Source organism: Terrapene carolina, unplaced genomic scaffold (genome assembly GCF_002925995.2).
Source record: "Terrapene carolina triunguis isolate 2854851 unplaced genomic scaffold, T_m_triunguis-2.0 Scaffold136, whole genome shotgun sequence".
Taxonomy (NCBI): domain Eukaryota; kingdom Metazoa; phylum Chordata; order Testudines; family Emydidae; genus Terrapene; species Terrapene triunguis.
This window is the reverse complement of record NW_020664487.1, coordinates 5545716-5566172: the sequence shown is the minus strand read 5'-3', so window position 1 is coordinate 5566172 and position 20457 is coordinate 5545716. Positions and strand designations below refer to the sequence as shown.

The following is a 20457-nucleotide window of genomic DNA, read 5'->3' as shown; positions in this document are numbered from 1 at the left end:
AGAAACTAAAAAGCTTACCAGAGGTCACTCCCAATCCAACGTAGGGCTGTGATAGGCTTTAGTTCTTCAAAACCCACAGCTGGGTTTCCCCTATGATTATAAATGCTTTTGTCTTAGATCCAGAACAGAAACTGGGCAAATCAGTCATTTCTTTAAACAGCCCAGGCCTTTGATCTTGGCCTCCTGTGACTGGCAACCAGGAGACAATGACCTTCTTGTCTGAGTAACTTCAAAAGGCTGGGTATTTGCATACCTGGATTTAGGAATTTGCATTAACTTCTTCCTTAGGGGTTCCCCAGGAAATCCATTTACACTTACTGTCCCAAAAGTCCGTACCTGTCTGGCACATTTTCAATATACTCTATTGAACTCCCAGGTCGCTCATCTGTCACTTTCCCCCCCAAGGTTACATACAGTCTCAGTCTACAATAATATATAAACTTAATACAATAAGGTCTTAGGGCAATTTTCTCAAAAATATCCTTGAATCTGTCACACCTTGAAAATCTCCAAAGGGTTGTAAGTGGCAGAAATTTTGATAGTTTTCATGGGTTTGGGACCCATACCATGAGTTATGTGACTGCCTGGACCTTTAGAGCATTGCAGGAGCTATGGGTGTAATCCTGGCTCTGTTGAAGTTAAGGATAGCTCTCCTTTTGACTTCAACAGAGCCAGGATTCACCCTATAATTCTAGACTGTGGACAGCTGCAGTTGTATGCCACTTGACAGACTACAGCTATATTATCATGAATACAAATTAGATGATTGGTATTTGCTGTATTAAGCAGATAATGAAATTGAACATCTATCTGGAGACATACCTTTGCTATACATTTAACTTACCAACTGTTTTTATTTTAATATTTGGAGAGGCTTGGAAATCACTAGATATTTCTAATTGCATGAGCACTCTACATAAAAAAAAAAGTATAGGCATAGTTTTTTGTGGCTATTGATCCATTTGACATTGTATAATGATCTTTTTCCTAAAGGTATGTAGAAGATGTTAGGTGTTTGGAAACCCAAATCAGTGAATAGTTTCAAAAGTGAAATTTCCTTAGCAATGAAATAAATTGAAGCACAAATCTTCTATGAAGACAATAACAAAGACATTATACTATTCTGAGCATAATTCAGATAGTTTGTTACTGACTATTTATTTGCTTTGTTGCAAATGATTGCTTACTTGAATTCTGGCAGAGATTAGCTGGACAAGGGGTGATTGAGAAGGTTTTTTTGCAGTTTCTTTTGCCAGATTATTTTATTTCGTGTATAATCTGTTTCAGTGTATAACTTCATAAATTTTGTTTTTAATTCTGTATTTTAGAGAAACTACTTTTGGGTAACTGCAAGTGTCCTTGCCAGTCCTGCTTGTCAGAAAGTAGAGTAGCAGTATCACTCCCGTTTTTAAAAAAAAAAAAAAAAAAGAGGAGGGTGGAGGGAGGATGTTCATGTTGATATATTATCTGTGATTCATAAAAGAATGAGAACAAGTATATGTAATGAAAATATGCTGTTTCCAGCTCTGGATACTAAAAATTAACTCTTTGGGAATAAGTCTTGAAATCGTCTTACCTAAGGCAGTTCACTCCATTCCTTAATTGATCTAACATCTGCTTTCCTTTGTGCAGAGTAGTATCACTACACTGAAACTGAAAATAACACATTCTTCACACCTCCCATTAAATTATCAGTGTGGAGATGGGTCATGCCAGAAGTTGCAGATTCACGTGGAGAAAAATGGGAGTGATTTCATTCCCTCCCCCCCAATCAGGTCATTAGACACCATTTATAGTTCAGGGTTTTAGTGTCTCAGCATTGTTATACATGTGAAAAGTTGTTTTTAATTGTACTGTTTCTTGAGCCATAACCTGAAAATGTTATAACCATTTTTTTAAATATCAGTGTTAAATTAAGTATTGAAATGGGGTCTGAGGGTAAGTGGGATGTAGAAACAATTCCTGTTGCCAAAACAAAATATCTGAATAACTTTTGGTTTTGTTTCTTCTCTCTTCTGGTACTAGGCAACACAGCACTTACATACGCCTGTGCTGGGGGCTATGTAGATGTTGTGAAGGTGCTGTTAGAATCAGGCGCTAGCATTGAGGACCACAATGAAAATGGTCACACTCCACTTATGGAAGCAGGAAGTGCTGGACATGTGGAAGTAGCCAGAGTGCTGTTAGAAAACGGAGCAGGAATCAATACACATTCCAATGAATTTAAGGAGAGTGCACTTACATTGGCTTGTTACAAAGGTACAGTATCAGTATTAAAGCCTTTACTTTTTTTTGTAGAAGTTTTCCTAAAAAAACTTTACTTTCCTTAACAAACGTTAGTATTCAACCTAAAATTATTAATTAAATGGTTACAGATAGGTATAGATTTTGCAATTCATTAAGGACCAGCATCTGATCCTTTAACCCTGATTTAGTACCTTCCATTAAAATCAGTGGGCCCATTTATGGAGTGAGATGCTATTCAATGTAAGTGTATCGGAATCTGGTCCTAATTTTATATCTCTTATTTACATGAGGTTTTAAATCTTATTAGGTCAGTAAAATAACCAGTAAAAGTGCAAACTTTCATGAAGAAATGCTGTTAACTGAAAATCAGGGGAATGATTTATTTACTGCGCACTACAAAAAAAAAAAGTGTCTAGCTTCTGAAAATAAGCTGCTTGTTGAACAAAATATGAAAAACATTTCTACAAGTGCTTGAGGATTAAGCCCTTATTTGGAGAAAACAATATTGGGGAACCAAAATATTTTGTAACAGTTTATTATAATTGCTCTGGACAAAGTCCACTATAATTCAGTGAAACATGTAGAAAAGACCCTTAATACCTTTATATATAGTGCTTTTAATCTGTAGATCTCAAAGCACTGTCCAAAGGTCAGTATTATTATCCCTATTTTATAGATGGGGAAGTGACTTGTCCAGGCCAGTGGCACAGCCAGGAAGAGAACTCAGGTCTTCCGAGTCCCGTTCCAGTGCCTTATCCACTGGAGAACACTGCCTCCCTTTTAGGCAACTGTCTATATTAGATCACCCAAACCTATAGAATGCAAGTCTTGTTTACGTCTGTTAGAAGGCCACAGCTGTTAAATAAACTAATTTGTCCCTCAAATGGTCACTTAAGGCAGGTTTCACTGAAGTAGTTATGATGGATCTGTGCTCTCTGTTTAGAGTCCGGTCCGTAGTCTTCGTACTTACGTGGTTACATCAGCATAGTAGCTGAGCACGGAGTTATTTGGCTGATTATGTTAATTTTGTTCTAATATTCTTGATTAAATTTTTCTGATTGTTCCTGTTGCATTTTTCTGTTACCCTGGGTAATGGGATGTAGTTTTTGATGGTGTTTAGAAAAGAGTAAGTAGTAATGGAGTCTTCTGAAAATGAATTATAACAGAGCAATATGATTGGATTTTGAATCCTGATCTGTGAGCTTTGGAAGCAGAGTAAAAAGCAAACAGCGCAAGTTGGTACTTGCACAGCTCCTCACTCTTTTGCATAGGAAAGAACTTGGAGTTCAAAGTGACTGTGTTCAAAGTGCTCCTTCAGTCTTGTATTCCTTTCTTTCTTGGAGGTGCTGAACTCTTTTTGGCTTTCTAATTTGCTTCCAGATCTCGTGCCTGAGGCTTGAAAACCTGTGTGTGACTCTTACCACTAATTTTTATTGCTGTCTTGGCTTGCAGGATTCCCCCCCCCTCCCCCATTAACTACTAAAAAGTTGAAAATGGATTGTATCACAGGTACAGGCCCAGCTGTCCCTTTGGACCCCTCTCTGAGTGAAACCTCTTCAGGTGTTAGCCCCTTGTTTCACCTCTCCTGGGGTGAAATCCCTCAATGCTCCCACTCTTATAAAAGGTCCTGGGCTACTGTTTATTGTATAGCAATTGTGATTTCTTAGCAAGTCAGACTGGGCTCAGCCCCTGCAAGTCTTCCCTTTGGGGTCACTGGTACATAGATTGACAAGACAGCTTTCTTAAAACAAAATATTGTTTAATCTTTAACAGTAGGAACACAGAAACATGAGAGAGGATTTTGAAAACTGTTTATACACATCTGTCACCCATGGATTACCATCCCCTGGAAATTTAGGAAGGCCCAACCATTTCAAACCCCCTCCGGAGGGCCTGTGTGTGTATCAGCCTGTTCCTTCCCTGCAGGCCCAAACAACTGTGTCCCTCCTTCTGGAGAATGAGTTAATTGGTAATGTTCCTTTGAACTTTAGGCTCCCAGCTGTGTACTTTGGCTGGAGCTGGAAAGTAGCCATCTGCTCAGATAATCTCAGGTATTTTCTCTTAACTTGTTGACCTATTTACCAGGAGGTTATTCATCTAGAGACGTTGTGCTGCCTTTCTGCTGGTTTCCTAAGACTCTGCTATTAAACTAAATCCACCTCTGCATACAATGAATTAATCCCATACAGTCATACAATAAATATTTTCCATAAACTGGTCCCATACAGTATTCATAAATAAATGGACAGCAGCCTTTTTCACAGAATGCTTACAGTTAAAGTTAGGGTTAAACCAGTTAGTTTAGTATTCTTTCTGGACAGTATCTGAAGTCCCTATAAAGCTATATGAAATTTGTGCTATTAATTTAACATTCTTGTAGCATATCACATGGAATACTGCACTTGTACACGATTTTAGTGATTAGATAATGTGGGCTGTGATGTTTACAGTAAAAGTCTGATTTTTACCCTGGCTAAAAATATGGGAGGTGGAAGTGGTGATTTCCAAAGTAATTTTCTTTGTTTATGATATTGTAACCGAGTCCTGCGTTGTTTAACTGCGTATGTTAAAACTTTTCTGTTCTGCTGTGTTTCAGTCTATGAACACACACACACAAAACAGAGGAATGTGACTTGTTGAACAGGTTTTGAGGTTTTTATTAATTATGTATTTTCAATTTAGGCCATTTAGAAATGGTGAGGTTTCTTCTGGAGGCAGGTGCAGACCAGGAGCATAAAACAGATGAAATGCATACTGCTTTAATGGAGGCTTGTATGGTAAGAAACAAATACATTGCTATAGCATGGAAGCATATTTAGCATTTCTCCAGTTGCTGGAGAAGAGCCACAAAATGACGATCCTCTTGTCTATTTGGTACACAATCTAATTTAAATTATATACGTCCATTCATTGTGCCTCATTATTTTTATCCCCCCATACTCAACAGAGGGTAAAGAAAACATGGTTTAAGACAATACTTTTCTAAAGCAGAATGATCTAAATTAGCACTCATTTTATGCTTCACAATAGTCATATGTTGTACTGGGTGACACTCTTGTCTGCTGTGGTAGCACCTGTTTGGCCATGTTCCAATAAAATTTTTTAGAATTTGGTTATTTCTGAGGCCTCTGCAAAGTCATCTTGAAATAAGTGAGTAGTATTTTACTACACTTGATTCACAGGCTCATATCTTAATTACAGTCACTCTGACTTGAAAGAAGAGCTTTGAACTTAAAGGTAACCTTCAAATCTTCTCGGAAACCCTAAACTGTAATAATATCAACTGAATGCTCTCAGTGGTCACGTTCAAATGTGCATTTAACAGATAAGTTTAAAATGTACATGTTCTTACATTTTAAACTTATATGCTGAATGTGTGTCTTCGCCTGGTTACTGAAGGCATTCAGCACATGCTACTACCGTTCAGAGAAGCTTGTTTAAAAAAAAAAAAAACTTGCCATGTGTAGACTTTCCATTTTCCATGTGTTCCTCTTCCAGCTTCTTTCCAGCAAAAAGTGTTGCTCTAGATCACATGACTCCATAGCCATTTAAAAATAATCTGTCATGACAGTGATAGTAGGTGAGATCTCATAGGCGGCTACAGCCCTTCAAAGTTAGTTTGATTAAAAAAATAAATGAGATGTGGGTGATCATCCATTTCACACTGTATTTTATTTTTGTCAACTTTTTTGGCAACAACTACAGTTGTCCATCATCCAAGTGATAGCAATGAAAGTCATATCACACACAGGCTTGGTCTAACCTAGTGTTGGTTGTGGTTTGTTGTCTTATGACCCATACAATTCGCAGTATTAATTGTTCAGCTGCCTCTGTCCAAGAGAAGATTACCGTTCTTTCCCTCAAGCGTCATCTTTGTCCATGTTGGAGTCTGGAGGTTTGGGTCTCTTGCATGACAATTTAACAAACAATCTGTTTGGTAGCATATAATTCATATTAATAATAATATTTGTTATGTATCTCATTCACCATGTAAAATATTGATGGATTTATTTGAATTCTTTCACTTTTTTGATTAAATTTAGAGTAGCTATCCGGGCAGGTTTAGTTCCAGCAAACCTGGGTCTTTTTCAAAATCTTTCCATTTACTTATCCTGTTGCAACTCCAGAGATTCAATGTATAATCTTCAACATGCAGCTCACCTATCCCAAGTCTAATGACCTGTACGCTGCAGGAATTTAGCCCCATAGAGTGATGGGTGTGGGCAGATGCACATAATAACTCTGTACATGGAAGGAGTTATTGGAATGTTGTATCAAGGTTTCCTACTAAATAGTAATAAGGAAGCAATTGCTTGTGGCTGTTTTCCCCTCCCTTTTCTCTAAATTATAGCTGTTTTCTTTTCTTTGTACTGTATCATGACTCTCCACTCCCTCTTAAACAGAGAAACTGACAAAATTTCCAAGAAATTTTTTCAGTTTCATTATGTTTCTCACATGCAAATGAAGAATAGAATCAAAGCAGAGAAAGTATAGCTTAAACTTCAGCATCTAGTGTATAGCAAAAGTTAACTTCCTTGCCCATTCTGAGTGTTAGTTACTTACCTCTTTGAATTTGTCCACTGGCTTCTCCTGTTACATCAAATTCAAGCTTTTTATCTTCTTGAAAACTCAGTATAACTAAATAAGCTTTATATAGCCATCTCAGCTTATGAAGTCTTGCCTCTCTTAATATCGCACCCCCCAACCCGCTAGCCTCCTCTCCTGTGTTGAATGGTTTTGTTAGTTTCTGACATAAACATCTCCGTGCTTTTTCTAGACCTCCCTTCTGTAAAGGGAATTTTCATGAACTCATTCTCAAGGGCCTTACTTCTCTCTACTGTTATGTCCCTTTCAGAGACCCAGTTCTACTATGAATGTACTTTAAATACTCTTCCCCCCCCCCTTTTTTTTAACATAATGCGTGTTTCCCATCTCTGCCTACTCTCTGTTCATCCTTAGATTGTGAACTTCTTGGACAGGAACTGATTTTGTCTGTTGGAAAGCAACTAGCATGTAAAGTGGGGGCAAGGGGGTGTTGTAAATAATGTGTGTGCGCTTGATGTAAGAAATCCTTTCATATTCTAAATCTGTCAGTCTGAAGATGATTGTAAAATGATGCCCCTAATCCTCATTGAAGTCTTAGTTTAGTCTTCCTTTTCCTGAAATAACTATAAAGACTACAAACCTGGGCGGGATTATATCTACTTAAGCAATTTTGCAAGTGATTGAATTGATGAGTGGGTGCTCAAATTTTTTAATTAATTTCTACAAGACTTAAAGGATGTAGGCAGTTCATTTTTGTTTTTGAGATACTGATGCTAAATATTGAGAAGACAGAGCAATTAGATGGATGCTTACTGTGTGATTTCACATAAAAATGAAAAATAATAAAATGGGTAATAGACCCAAAAAAGTAAAAACTGAAATAATCAGGATATTTTGGGAGAAAAGATTGTTCTTAGGTAAGATTATTGTATAGTAAGAAACTTACAAACAGACACAATATGCTGTCTGGCTAGGCAAAAATCTGATAACCTTCCTACTTAAAGGTTCACTCATTGAAAGGTCTTATACCCATTTCTAAATGGGAAGTGTTATGTATGGTTTTCCTGAATGATTTACGATAACTAAGGCAGCTACTATCTGTCAAGACTCCAGCCTATAAATTAAGATAAAGCCAAAAAGGCATCTGTGATGAGTGGATTTCCGAAGGCATATAGTCCTTTCCAGTTCTGTACATAGTAAACCTCAAAAATGGACCATATTACCCTATGGGTTTAGGAGAACAGATGATAGAAGTAGAGGTGATTTCTGTGGTGTTGCTTCTTTTTTTTTTTTTAACACCCCATTTCCACCACTCTCAGGCCTTCCTCTGAAAAAATGGATATGTGTGGCTAGCTCAAATGCCTTGAGGATTTGGGTTGGTGGTTGCTTGCTTCTGTCCTATTCTTCCCTCTCTTGTAACTGAATTCCAAGAGGCCTCAGAAGGAGGGATACAGCTTTTCAAATTGAGAATTTCTTTTTCTTGCCTTCTTCTGGAACTAAATTTCCTCTGTCATTGAGAATAAGTATCCATGTCACACTTGCCCCAAGTGGTCTGCTCTTAAGGGGAAAAAAACACCAAAAACTTCAGAGTCTGCATTTTGGTATTTACTCTTTTGTCCAGCAGAGTCTGCATTTTGGTATTTACTAAGGGGCTGGCAAGGGGAGGGGAAATTGATATTGTGGCCTGTTTTGCTGCCTATGATCTATAAAAGAATGTCTACATGGATTTTTTTTGTTTTTATTTTTAACCTGGTTAAAATTTCAGGTCCTATCTTGCCTGGAAGACTGAGTGGATATCTAGTGAAATGACATCACAGGAGCCAAGAGAATGCAAGCTGAGCGATTGAGAGGAGAAGTGATTTTTAATCACTGTTTAAAATTTTATTTTTTTTTTGATTGAATGAACGACGTACGTTTTGGAGAACGGGAATTTTTTAAAGATAAAACACCTCTGCCCCTTTAAAGCGAGAGCTTAGTAACATACATCTTGAGACCCCAACAAATCTTGCAGCAAAACCTGGGAGGACCAGCTATTATATTCCTCATATATCTTAATTTTTTTAAATTAAACAATAAAATACACGCTTTCATGTCTACCTATATAAAAAAGAGCACCCAAGTTCAACGTTATCCACTGGCAAGATGACTAAGAATGTCTTACAGTAGCTTAGGAAGAAGCAAGAATTTTTTTTTTTTTACTCAGCCTGCAGCAGGCTGTATTATAGTAGTAATTTTATGGTGAAATTTGTGGTGGCGTCTATTTCTTTCCACGAAGGCGCTTGTTTGGATAATACGATGAATATTTTGACAGAAAAGTAAATTTTTTTAGGATGAGATCAGAATTGCGTTAGAACCTTGCTAACTTGTTTCTTCTTTTTATTTCATTTTTTGATAATTCACAAGGTACTAGTGAATTCTGGTACGAATGAAATCAAAGTTAATGAATCCTCATTACCACACTTCTGTATTAAATTGTTACTCAAAAGTTGGGTGAAGAAAACCTTTATTGTTTGAATTAGTGTAGTTTAGTGAAGTGCTATAGATGTCAACATGGTTTTTTTTTTAAACATGCATATGCTGTATTAAGTTCACTAATTTGTGAACCACACACTTAACTTTTGGGCGGGCTACATAATGTAGCAATATCTCGACATTTGAGGCTTTGAGTATTCTTGAAAATACTTCAGGTTTGATCTTGCTCCCATTGATGTTAATGGGAATCTTAACTCCCTTCATCTGTTTTAGCTATTTGGATTTTCAAAAATGTCTAAGGGTGTTAGAAGACCATTGAAGTTCAGTAGGATTTGTGCACCTAGTTCCCTTAGACTCTGTTGTAAATCCCAACCATAAAATGCATTGGGTCTGACTGGAATATACATAAACTGAAGTATGATCTTTAAGCCAAGTTCTAGGTGTCAGGGCAAAACTTGTGTTGCCTGTATTTGTGCTTTGTTCATCTTGTGTTTTTTGCATTCTTAGGATGGCCATGTGGAAGTTGCTAGGTTACTTCTTGACAGTGGTGCTCAAGTGAACATGCCTGCTGACTCGTTTGAGTCTCCATTAACGTTGGCAGCCTGTGGTGGACATGTAGAGCTGGCAGCATTATTAATTGAACGTGGGGCTAACTTGGAGGAGGTAAATGATGAAGGATATACACCACTAATGGAAGCAGCCAGAGAAGGTCATGAAGAGATGGTGGCATTATTGTTAGGTCAAGGTAACTACAACAGTGTGTCTACTCAGTAGATTTGAAAGTACTATATGGGCATCTAGAAATATGAATGTCAATGTATAATTTAAAAAACTAGTTACAGCACTATTTTTTTTCATTTTTTTCCTATTCAAATAGTCTTTCTCCCAGATGCAACATCCTGACCTTTTTAACAAAAAAAAAATAATCCTTAAATAAATTCAGATTAATCAGTGAGAAGTAAATGAGCAACTGGTAATCTGAAAATGTATTTTACAGAATAGCATTACATACTAATTAACCAATATATGTAATTTAGGTTCTTCAAGTTGGCCTTTGCATAGATCCACTTGGAGAATATGCTTCTGGAATCTTACAGAAAAAAGAGTGCTCACTGAGCTCACATGAGCAATCTCTGCTAGTCGGAGACAGTTATAATTATGTGGGTTTCAAATTACTTCAGGAATTTTCTTTGAAACAGAGTAGTCAAATCAGCTTTACATTTTACATGTCTCATTAAAGAAATTAACTTTTTAATATTTGTTTCAATAACTAACTTGATCTTGGTGGTGGTGGGGGGTTGTTTTTTGTTTTGGAAGGAGCAAACATCAATGCTCAAACAGAGGAGACTCAGGAAACTGCCCTAACGTTAGCTTGCTGTGGAGGTTTTCTGGAGGTTGCTGATTTTCTTATTAAGGCAGGAGCTGATATAGAGCTTGGATGTTCCACACCTCTAATGGAAGCTGCTCAAGAGGGTCATTTGGAGCTAGTTAAATATTTACTAGCTGCAGGTATGGAGTCATTTTTTTGTTCTGCTTAGTTGGGTTCTACAAGTTTGTTTACTTGGATAGGGTACGTGTGCCCATGTTGATAAACCTTCATTAGTAACAGTATGAAGTTAGACTCTGTAGATACTCTGTAGTGATTTATGTAACTGTTCTAGACCATTTAATATTTTGGATATATGTTTACCACTGGAGAGTAATAAGTAGTTCAAACTTCAGTTCTGAGGGGACTTGTGTCTTTAGTGATTCATTTCAGAGTATGGCTGATAAAATCTTTAAAGGAATATTTTAATCAACTTTTTATTGAATGATGAAGAAACTGTTACAGAGCTTTACAATCTGTTCTGTTAAGGAACATAGAGAGATTTGTATCAGGGGGTAGCCGTGTTAGTCTGTATCTACAAAAACAACAAGGAGTCTGGTGGCACCTTAAAGACTAACAGATTTATTTGGGCATAAGCTTTCGTGAGTAAAAACCTCACTTCATCGGATGCATCCGAAGAAGTGAGGTTTTTACTCACAAAAGCTTATGCCCAAATAAATCTGTTAGTCTTTAAGGTGCCACCAGACTCCTTGTTGTTTTTTAATAGAGAGATTTGGTTATTTTTAGACTATTGTTTTAAAGCTTACATGTTCATTAATGCTGCTTTTCAGGGGCTAATGTGCATGCAACAACAGCAACAGGTGACACAGCACTGACATATGCATGTGAAAATGGCCATACTGATGTAGCAGATGTCTTACTTCAGGCAGGTGCAGATTTGGTAAGGAATTAACTTTTAGATGATAATTATAAATCAGAAATAAAAAATAAAGTGAGCACTGGATGTTAATTGCTGAAAACTTGTTTTTTAAATTCTCCTTTTCTTTATTTTACTTTAAATATGTTCTCTCAATGCAGTGATTCTTTCCAGTTCGATATAAAATAATTATTTCATTATCTAAAAGAAATTCTCAAAATGCTTTAGTCCAGTCGTCACCAACCTGTCGATCGTGATCGACTGGTTGATCCTGGAGCCTCTGCCAGTCCATCTGGGCTCGGGCAGGCTACCTGCTTGCTGTGGCCCCACGCCGCTCCTGGAAGCGGCTGGCTGCTAGCGTGTCTCTGCGGCCCCTGGGAGGAGGGCGGGGAGGTGGCTCCTAGCGCTGCCCCAGTACTGTCCCCGCAGCTCCCATTGGCTGGGAACCGGCCAATGAGAGTTGCAGGGGCGGCACTTGCAGGCATGGGCAGCGCACAGAGACCCGCTGCCTCTCTTGCCCTCAGGGGACGCAGAGACATGCCAGCAGCCAGCCGCTTTCGGGAGTGGCGTGGGGCCACGGCAGGCAGGCAGCCTGCCTGCCTGCCTGAGCCCTGATGCGCCACCGGCCGGGAGCCACCTGTGGTAAGTGCCTCCTGGCCAGAGCCTACACCTCGCATCCCCTCCCACACCCCAACCCTCTGCCCCAACCTGGAGCCCCCTCCTGCACCAGACTCCCTCCCAGAACCCTCACCTCCTTCTGGACCAAACTCCCTCCCAGAGCCCACACCCCTCACCCTCTCCTGCACACCTGCCCCAGGCTCAGCCAATGCACACCCCACAGTTGAGAATGTTGCACTGAAGGATTTTGGATCTATAAACCACAAATGACACTAATAAAAAGTAAAACTCATGAAATGTCCAGTGGATTCTAGGAGACTAGGTGCAGAGTGACCATATGACCCCTGCACCCAAACTCCCTCCCGAATTTGCACCCCTCACTCTTGCACCCCCGGAGCTCCCCCCCACACTACGAACCCTTCGGCCCCAGCCCAGAGCCTGCACCCCCTCCCGCATCCCAACCCCCTGCCCCAGCCCGGTGAAAGTGAGTGAGGGTGGGGGAGAGTGAGTGACAGGGAGGAGGGAATGAAGTGAGCGGGGCGGGGTAGATCCTGGGTTGATCTTAAGTTCAAAAAGTGATCTTGTGCATAAAAAGGTTGGAGATCACTGCTTTAGTCTGACTTACCATGGCTGACTTCCAAAGCTGTTCCAACCCCTTAAAAGTAGCCTGAACAGAAAAATACTGCTGCTGTGTCATTTATATGAAGCATTTCAAATGAAAATGCAGAAATGATCCACTCCATATTCGGGTTAATACCAGAAAACAGCTGGTTCTGTTATGCTAGAAGTGAAAAACCTTATTCCCCCCCCTCCCCCCACCCCTTCAATAGCATCTATTAAACTGTATTTAGGTAATGGAATAAAGATGATTTGAGGTAAACAGAGACATTGTCCATGTTCAGCATCTGTTGAGAATGCCTGTATAGCATTATAATAATGCCACATAAAATGAAGTTAACTGTTAAGCTTATTAATAAGGAAACGCTTTTCTTAAAAGCCCCAAAAAATTAAAAATGGGCTTTACAATCTGAACATTTTAATACTTCACACTTACACTTCTCATCCGAGGCTCTCAAAGCTCTTTACAAAGGTGGGTTGGTATTATCCCTGTTCTACAGATATCAAGATAAGTCAGTTAGTTTGTGGATATTATTGGGTTATTAAACATCAAAATGCAGTCATTTGTGACCATAATAATATTTCAGTTGAAAAAGTGCAGGCTGGATTTAGATCCCTTTAGAAACTTGCCCCTTTATAATCTTGTAAGCCTGTTTTCATATTTTGTCTAGGAACATGAATCAGAAGGTGGAAGAACTCCTTTAATGAAAGCTGCAAGAGCAGGTCATGTTTGCACTGTTCAGTTCTTGATTAGCAAAGGTGAGTTCATGAAGTTTTTCTTTTCTGCTTTTATAAGAATTATGACTTGAAGACAACAGTGTATGTAATGGATATTCTATTTAGATTTCCAATAATTTAAATATAGGTGCTAGTACTAGGATAACTTTTTTATGCTTAATTTTATATATAATGTAATTATGGTTCTGGACATCATTTATCTTAACCATGCCCCTTCTTGCAACGCAGGCAGTGCATGAAAAACTTCACTGTATGTTGTGATGTACTGATATTGAGTTGCTGCTCATATGTTTGATGTATTTTTTTATTAAATAGAAGATATGATCCATTTGATCCTCCTGATTGTCCATACAATTGACATATTGTATATAAAACTGACAGTGTTTCTTATAAGAACATGGAATGATTATAGGACTTATAATGACATTGTAGTCTTGCTTCCAACTACATTAAAGTTATTTTAATCACTCTACCTTGACTTAGAATATTTAAGCCATTAGGCTATGGAGCTAGGACGTCCAAACTTGGTAACCTAAAGTGAGGTACCTGATACTTAAACAGTGCTGGTCACCTGCAGTTCCCATTAAGTTCTTTGGGAGCTGTGGTACGGCTTAGGAACTCTGAAATTTAGACCCCTTCTTTAGGCTCTAGTGTTTTATTTGCATTGAAGATAGTGGAAGCTAATGGGTGCTCAACGCTTTTAAAAATCAAGTGCCTAAATATTGATTTAGGAGTCTTAATTTTAGCAATGGCATATGTGGTCATTCTTGCTCCTTAGTAACCCCACTTCCATCTCCCAAGCAGCTACAGTTACAAGTTTTCCTCTCCTCCTCGTGTGGAACCTGACTGGCCTGCTGTCCCTAATCCTGCCCCATTATCATCCCTTCGCAGATGTGAATGGGAGAAAGCACAGTTGGAATTAATCACTGCTTGCCAGTGACTAGGAAGGGCTTCTGCAGCATGTCAGTCATAAAGTGAGGCACTTTGACAACAAAATTGCTGACAGATCTTGAATAACAGCATCACATATACAATCACATTAGGTCCATGCATGTAATATAGACATATTCACATTCTTGGTTGGGAATGTTAATATTTATGCTATCTTCCCTGTATTATTTAGTAAAAGTAACATTTTTGTATCCATTATGTAGCTGATAAGACTTTTGTGTTAATGATTATATTTTCATATTATCAAATTTGCTGTATACAGTACTATAATATGTAATAGTGCGTCTGTTCCTAACATTTCTGGCCATCAAATACGTTTGAAGTTGATTTATGCATTTAATTATTTTTAAAGCTGCTGTTTCATATTAGTCTAATATATATGGAATTAAGTATTGATTCCAAAACAGAAATGGGTGAAAGACAAGTGTTACAGTTCATCCTTTTTATGAAGTGATTTCTTCCCCCACCATCCTTCTTTCTTCCCCCTCCTACACCGAAGGAGCAAATGTGAATAGGACCACAGCTAACAATGATCATACAGTATTGTCGCTGGCCTGTGCTGGAGGTCACTTGGCAGTTGTGGAATTACTGCTAGCTCACGGAGCTGATCCTACACACCGACTGAAGGTATGTATTTTTAGCATGTGTATTTTCTCCTTGTCTTTTGAACTAATCTTCTGGTTACTGTTCGAAATAAGTGTAGGGGCTGACGAAATAAACTGACATACATGTAATGAAAGTTTATAGCAATCACTCTCAAAATTAAAAATTGAGATAGTGCTAAATGAAATCCTTATCGTCCAAGAGAACCCTTGCCACTAAGGGCTTGTCTACGCTACCGCCTAAGTTGATGTTAGTTATGTCTCTCAGGGGTGTGAAAAAACCACTCCCTTGAGCAATGTAACTTACATCAACTTAGACGTTCTTCTGCTGACCTACTTCCGCCTCTCGTTGAGGTGGAGTAATTACGTCGACGGGAGAGTGCTCTCCCATCGACGCAATGTGTCTTCACCAGACATGATGAATCGGTGCAGCGGCTCTGATTTAGCGCGGTAGTGTAGGCAAGCCCTAAGTGTATAGCACTGTTTGAGGGAGAGTGAGTGTGTTATCCACAGGAAGTCATGAATTCTTGCACCAAGAAATTAGACTGAGTTTACTATGTAATTTTCATAGTTTCAGAATGTTAATGCCTTTGTGTTTTAAGATACTCTTGTAAAAATGTTTAATTGTGTCTTACAAATTGTTAAAAACGCACAAAATTATCAGTGAGCCTGTCAACATGCCTTTTCAATATATGATGTAGAGATGTGTCTCTAAGCTAACAAAATAATTTAATGTTTCTCATACACCTGGTTTTCTAAAGTAGTGTGCTCCTTTTTTTTTCTCTTTAGGATGGTTCAACTATGTTGATAGAGGCAGCTAAAGGTGGTCATACTAGTGTGGTTTGCTACCTGCTGGATTATCCAAATAACTTGCTTTCTGCTCCTGCACCTGATGCCACCCAGCTGACCCCACCATCCCATGATTTAAATAGGGTAAGATGCAAGAGCTAATACAGGGTGTGATTTCATTTTTCTGTGTGTTCATACTTAGTTTGTTGAAAGTTAAGGTACTAAAATATGCACTAAATAAGTTATGAAAAATATCTGGAAACATAGGTTTAGCACATTTTGTAGGTTACTAGATGAGCTTTTTTGAAAAGATGCCACAATTTGAAGTGCAAACTGAAAATCCTTTGGTAGCATTACTGGGTAATTCTTTGCCTTTTTCCTCTCAATTTGTCAATTTTACTGAAAAAACAATGAGGAAGAAAATCTCAACAATCGAAAACACTTCAGTAAGAAGTGCTCTTTTAACCTTCATTTGCAGCCAACTGTGGCTTAAATTTGCACTGCAGATTTAGTATGGGTTACCACGTTCATGGTGTTTAAATGGTTAGACTGTTTGTTGTTTATACTAAGGCCATGTCTACACGACCCCTTAGGTCGACAAAACTTATGTTGCTCAGGGGTGTGAAAAAACATCCCATAGCGACATAAATTTCATCGGCATAAGTGCTCGTGTGCACAGTGCTATGTCGGCGGGAGAGTGTCTCCTGCCAACATAGCTACATCTGATTGTTTAGGTGGTTTTATGATGTCTACAGAGAGCTCTCGCCTGTTGGCATAGAGCGGCTACATGAGCGATCTTACAGCGGCACAGCTGTATCAGTACAGCTATGCCACTGTAAGCTTGCTAGTGTAGACATGGCCTAGGAATGTAAAGTGCTTAGGACCCATATTAATAATAGTCTGGAACTGTTAACAACTATTGGCACTGATCTCAACACTTCAAAAGGTGTTCAACAGTATTTTATATATGTTATGCATGCCATTTTTGTAACAGTGACAATTTATTAACTAGATGTTATACTTCAATAAATATTAAGCATATAGGAAGAAAAGAAAAGAAATGTAATCTATTAGTGTCCAATGTTTTAGGCTCCTCGTGTACCAGTGCAGGCACTGCCCATGGTCGTCCCACCCCAGGAGCCTGACAAACCCCCTGCCAATGTCGCCACAACCCTTCCCATCAGAAATAAAGGTCAGTTGTAGCTTTGCAGCTTACTTTAAAAAATCCTGTCTAGGTAGAAGATTTAGGGTTGCTTTAATTTTATTTTAGTTGACAAGTTCCTGTAGACAATAATTGTTTCTGGAATCAGTCAAGGGAATTAATTTAATTTTTGTAAGGACTGTTTTCACCCACATTAAAGACTAAATATCCATTTAACTTCTTTAAATTGGAATTTTTCAAGAAATCTGCCTCTCTAAAAATATTACGTAATGTGTGGTTTTGCTAGATTAATGTGAAATGTAGGTTGTCAACCAGTATCTAATAGTAAAAACTTTGAAAGAATTGTCATTGATCACAGTTATCAGCAATATTGTAGTTGGTTTGGAATTTACATCTCCTTAAGATAGTAGTCTAGGTACAGGTTTGACTATATTTAAAAGCAGAATTTCTTGATTTTGTGCTGTAAAATGTGAGTTGGGTCCTCTTTGCAAAGTAGTTGAACTCAGTGTAAATTTGGTGTCCATTTTGGACACGTTATCTAAAAATTTTTGCTGCACTTTTACATAAAGGATCTCCAGAATATTTTTTCTATCAAGGACCACCAGTAGTTCACATGTGTTTGTGTGTGTGTATAATAAAATATATACTGTGTATATGCTTGTAATACTTTACAATTTAAGTTCTGCTGGAAGAAAATGGGTACTTCCTCAGTTAGAAATACCGGGTTTTAATTTCCCTTCCATTCTGAACTATTAATCACTTTTCCTTATAACATTTAGATGGTACAGTGTTGGCTTAATCACTATGGACTTGTTCACTATAAATCTGTTGGACTACACAGAGCACTGTCCTTTCTTACGTGAAGACTGAATTCTTTCCCTCTCCTGATCAGGGAGTTGGGTCGAACATACGCAAATTCATGTCTTCTGATTGGACATCTATTGTGTTTAGGTGTTCCACATAGAACATATTAATTCGTATTTTAATGCTTTAATATTGGGTCTAGTACTGAATGTCAAGTAGATAAAGCTGGACTCCCAGTGTGAAGGGATTAAATATTCCTAATTAGATTAGCACCTTTTTAAAACTACCAAGTCAGATTTACAAAGCAGATTCTTAAAACAAACAAAACCAAAAACCTTACCCATCAAATAACAGTTTGGCTTGGTTTCTTGCCTTTTTCCATACATTTCTGACTTGATACCATCTCAAAACACAAAATAGCAGGTCTAGGGCTAGTATCTCCTTCCTTTTCTTTTTTTGTATATCTAATCATGCCACTTGCATACCACACATCTTGAGGCAATCATTTTCTATTCAGACATTTAACTATTGTTGGAACAAATATCTTAAAAATAATGTACAGAACTGTTCTACATTATGTATAGTAATCCACTGTTAGATTTTCAGGCTAGCCTCTGATATGATTATCATAACGTGCAAGATATGGTTTTCTTCATAAGGTCTTACTGTACACTTTCACCTTCTATGGGTACAGTACCTTGGTGCGTAACTGTTGGCCATTAAATGTCCAAACAGTAGCTCTGTAATGAGGATGCCATTCATGTGCACTTCCATTGGTTCTGAGGGGGTTTCTTTTTCACACAGCTGCTTCTAAACAAAAGTCCAGCAGCCATTTGCCAGCAAACAACCAGGATGTACAGGGTTACATCACCAATCAGTCTCCAGAGAGCATTGTAGAAGAGGCTCAGGGCAAGTTAACAGAGCTTGAGCAGAGGATAAAAGAAGCCATAGAAAAAAATGCTCAACTGCAGTCCTTGGAATTGGCACATGCTGATCAGCTTACCAAGGAGAAGATTGAGGAATTGAACAAAACGAGAGAGGAACAAATTCAGAAGAAACAAAAGATTTTGGAGGAACTGCAGAAAGTAGAACGGGAGTTACAACTGAAAACGCAGCAGCAGCTAAAAAAGCAATATCTAGAGGTTAAAGCGCAAAGAATTCAGCTTCAGCAGCAGCAGCAACAGCAGTCTTGCCAGCATCTGGGACTACTGACTCCTGTTGGGGTTGGAGAACAACTTTCAGAGGGGGACTATGCACGATTACAGCAGGTGGACCCCATCTTGCTCAAGGATGATCCTCAGCAAACTGCTGCGCAGATGGGCTTTGCACCTATTCAGCCTCTGGCGATGCCACAAGCTTTGCCTCTGGCAACAGGTTCCCTACCTCCAGGGTCCATCGCAAATCTTACAGAACTTCAAGGTGTTATAGTTGGACAGCCAGTGTTGGGCCAAGCACAGCTGGCAGGGCTGGGGCAAGGAATTCTGACAGAAACTCAGCAAGGGTTAATGGTAGCCAGCCCTGCTCAGACCCTCAATGACACACTGGATGACATCATGGCAGGTGGGTTTATATTGTTATGAGCAGGTATAATTTATGATTTGCTTACACCTAGTAGAGGGTATATCAACTTTCTTTTTTCTTTTTTTGGTTTGGTTCTAACTACCACAACAATGAACGGTTTTTATATACTGATCCTTGTCCTTAGGGCTTTAGAATAATAGTTAATTTTCAGTAATCTTAAGTAAACATTTTTAGTTTGAAGGATTGACTTCTCATTTGAGGTTTTGCTACCCACTGCCCGTTTGACAGGTTGGTATGCTGTATGTACAAAATGCCATCTTATTTTGCATAGTTGCTTTGGCCACAATTGAAACTATGGTACTATTACAGCCCCATTTCCAGATGTGGAGAACCAGCCTGACAATATTGTTCTTCAGTGCTTGTATCTGTTTATTAAGAAATAGTTTTAATATTTGGAATAGGCCTTCTATCAAGTAGCATACTCCAAGCAAGACCATCTGGAATAGACATTCTGCATTTGATTTTAGAATTAGAACTGCCATAGTTAAATTTAAATTATTTAGGAATTGAGCCATAAGTAGGAATAAATTTTAAATAAACCTATATGTATTGTTAAGAAATACACAGATTAAAATTGCTTTACCTTTATCTATGCAAACACATTTAAATTTTCCAAATCTACGAGAATAATCCAGTATTAAGACATTTCATACAGATTAGATTTTTCTTGGCGTACTAAACAGTACACTAAGAATAAAATAGGGTTTAGATACAACTGGAAGTATGGAAGGCTAGCAGTGCTGATTTCCTTATAGCATGTTTTGCATCCTAATTATATTTCATTTGCTACTCCCCTTGTTAATTATACAACTTGTCAGTGGAATATTAGTTTTCAATCTATTCCTTTATTACCGTAAACCTGTGTATCCATTGAATCTTTTAAATTATCTTGTGGGAGGTCAACATATATTAAAACTTTATTATAAGTACAGATTTATTAAGAAAAATATTAATTACATGGTGCTAATTATCGTGATGTGCCATTTGAGAAGCATGACAGTGGAGGTAATCTAGGATATCTCAGTCTACAGGAGTAAAGTTATGTTGTACCAACATATTGCAGAAATTATAGTAGCGTTATCCTGTA

At 38.2% G+C, this 20457-nt stretch overlaps 1 protein-coding gene across 3 annotated transcripts in view; it reads left to right on the top strand.

Annotated features, from left to right (window-relative positions):
- The window catches only part of ANKRD17 (ankyrin repeat domain 17), a 100659-nt gene that overhangs the window by 39929 nt on the left and 40273 nt on the right, over nt 1–20457 (top strand). For 2 of the 3 annotated variants that reach the window (XM_026653336.2, XM_024196797.3), the window contains exons 6-15: nt 2026–2259; nt 4930–5024; nt 9772–10009; nt 10582–10773; nt 11422–11531; nt 13415–13502; nt 14932–15059; nt 15824–15967; nt 16913–17015; nt 18594–19349. In XM_026653336.2, the coding sequence (XP_026509121.1) occupies nt 2026–2259; nt 4930–5024; nt 9772–10009; nt 10582–10773; nt 11422–11531; nt 13415–13502; nt 14932–15059; nt 15824–15967; nt 16913–17015; nt 18594–19349 (2088 nt within the window). The remainder of the gene's footprint in view (nt 1–2025; nt 2260–4929; nt 5025–9771; nt 10010–10581; nt 10774–11421; nt 11532–13414; nt 13503–14931; nt 15060–15823; nt 15968–16912; nt 17016–18593; nt 19350–20457) is intronic. The other variant, XM_026653337.2, reaches the window with a different exon arrangement.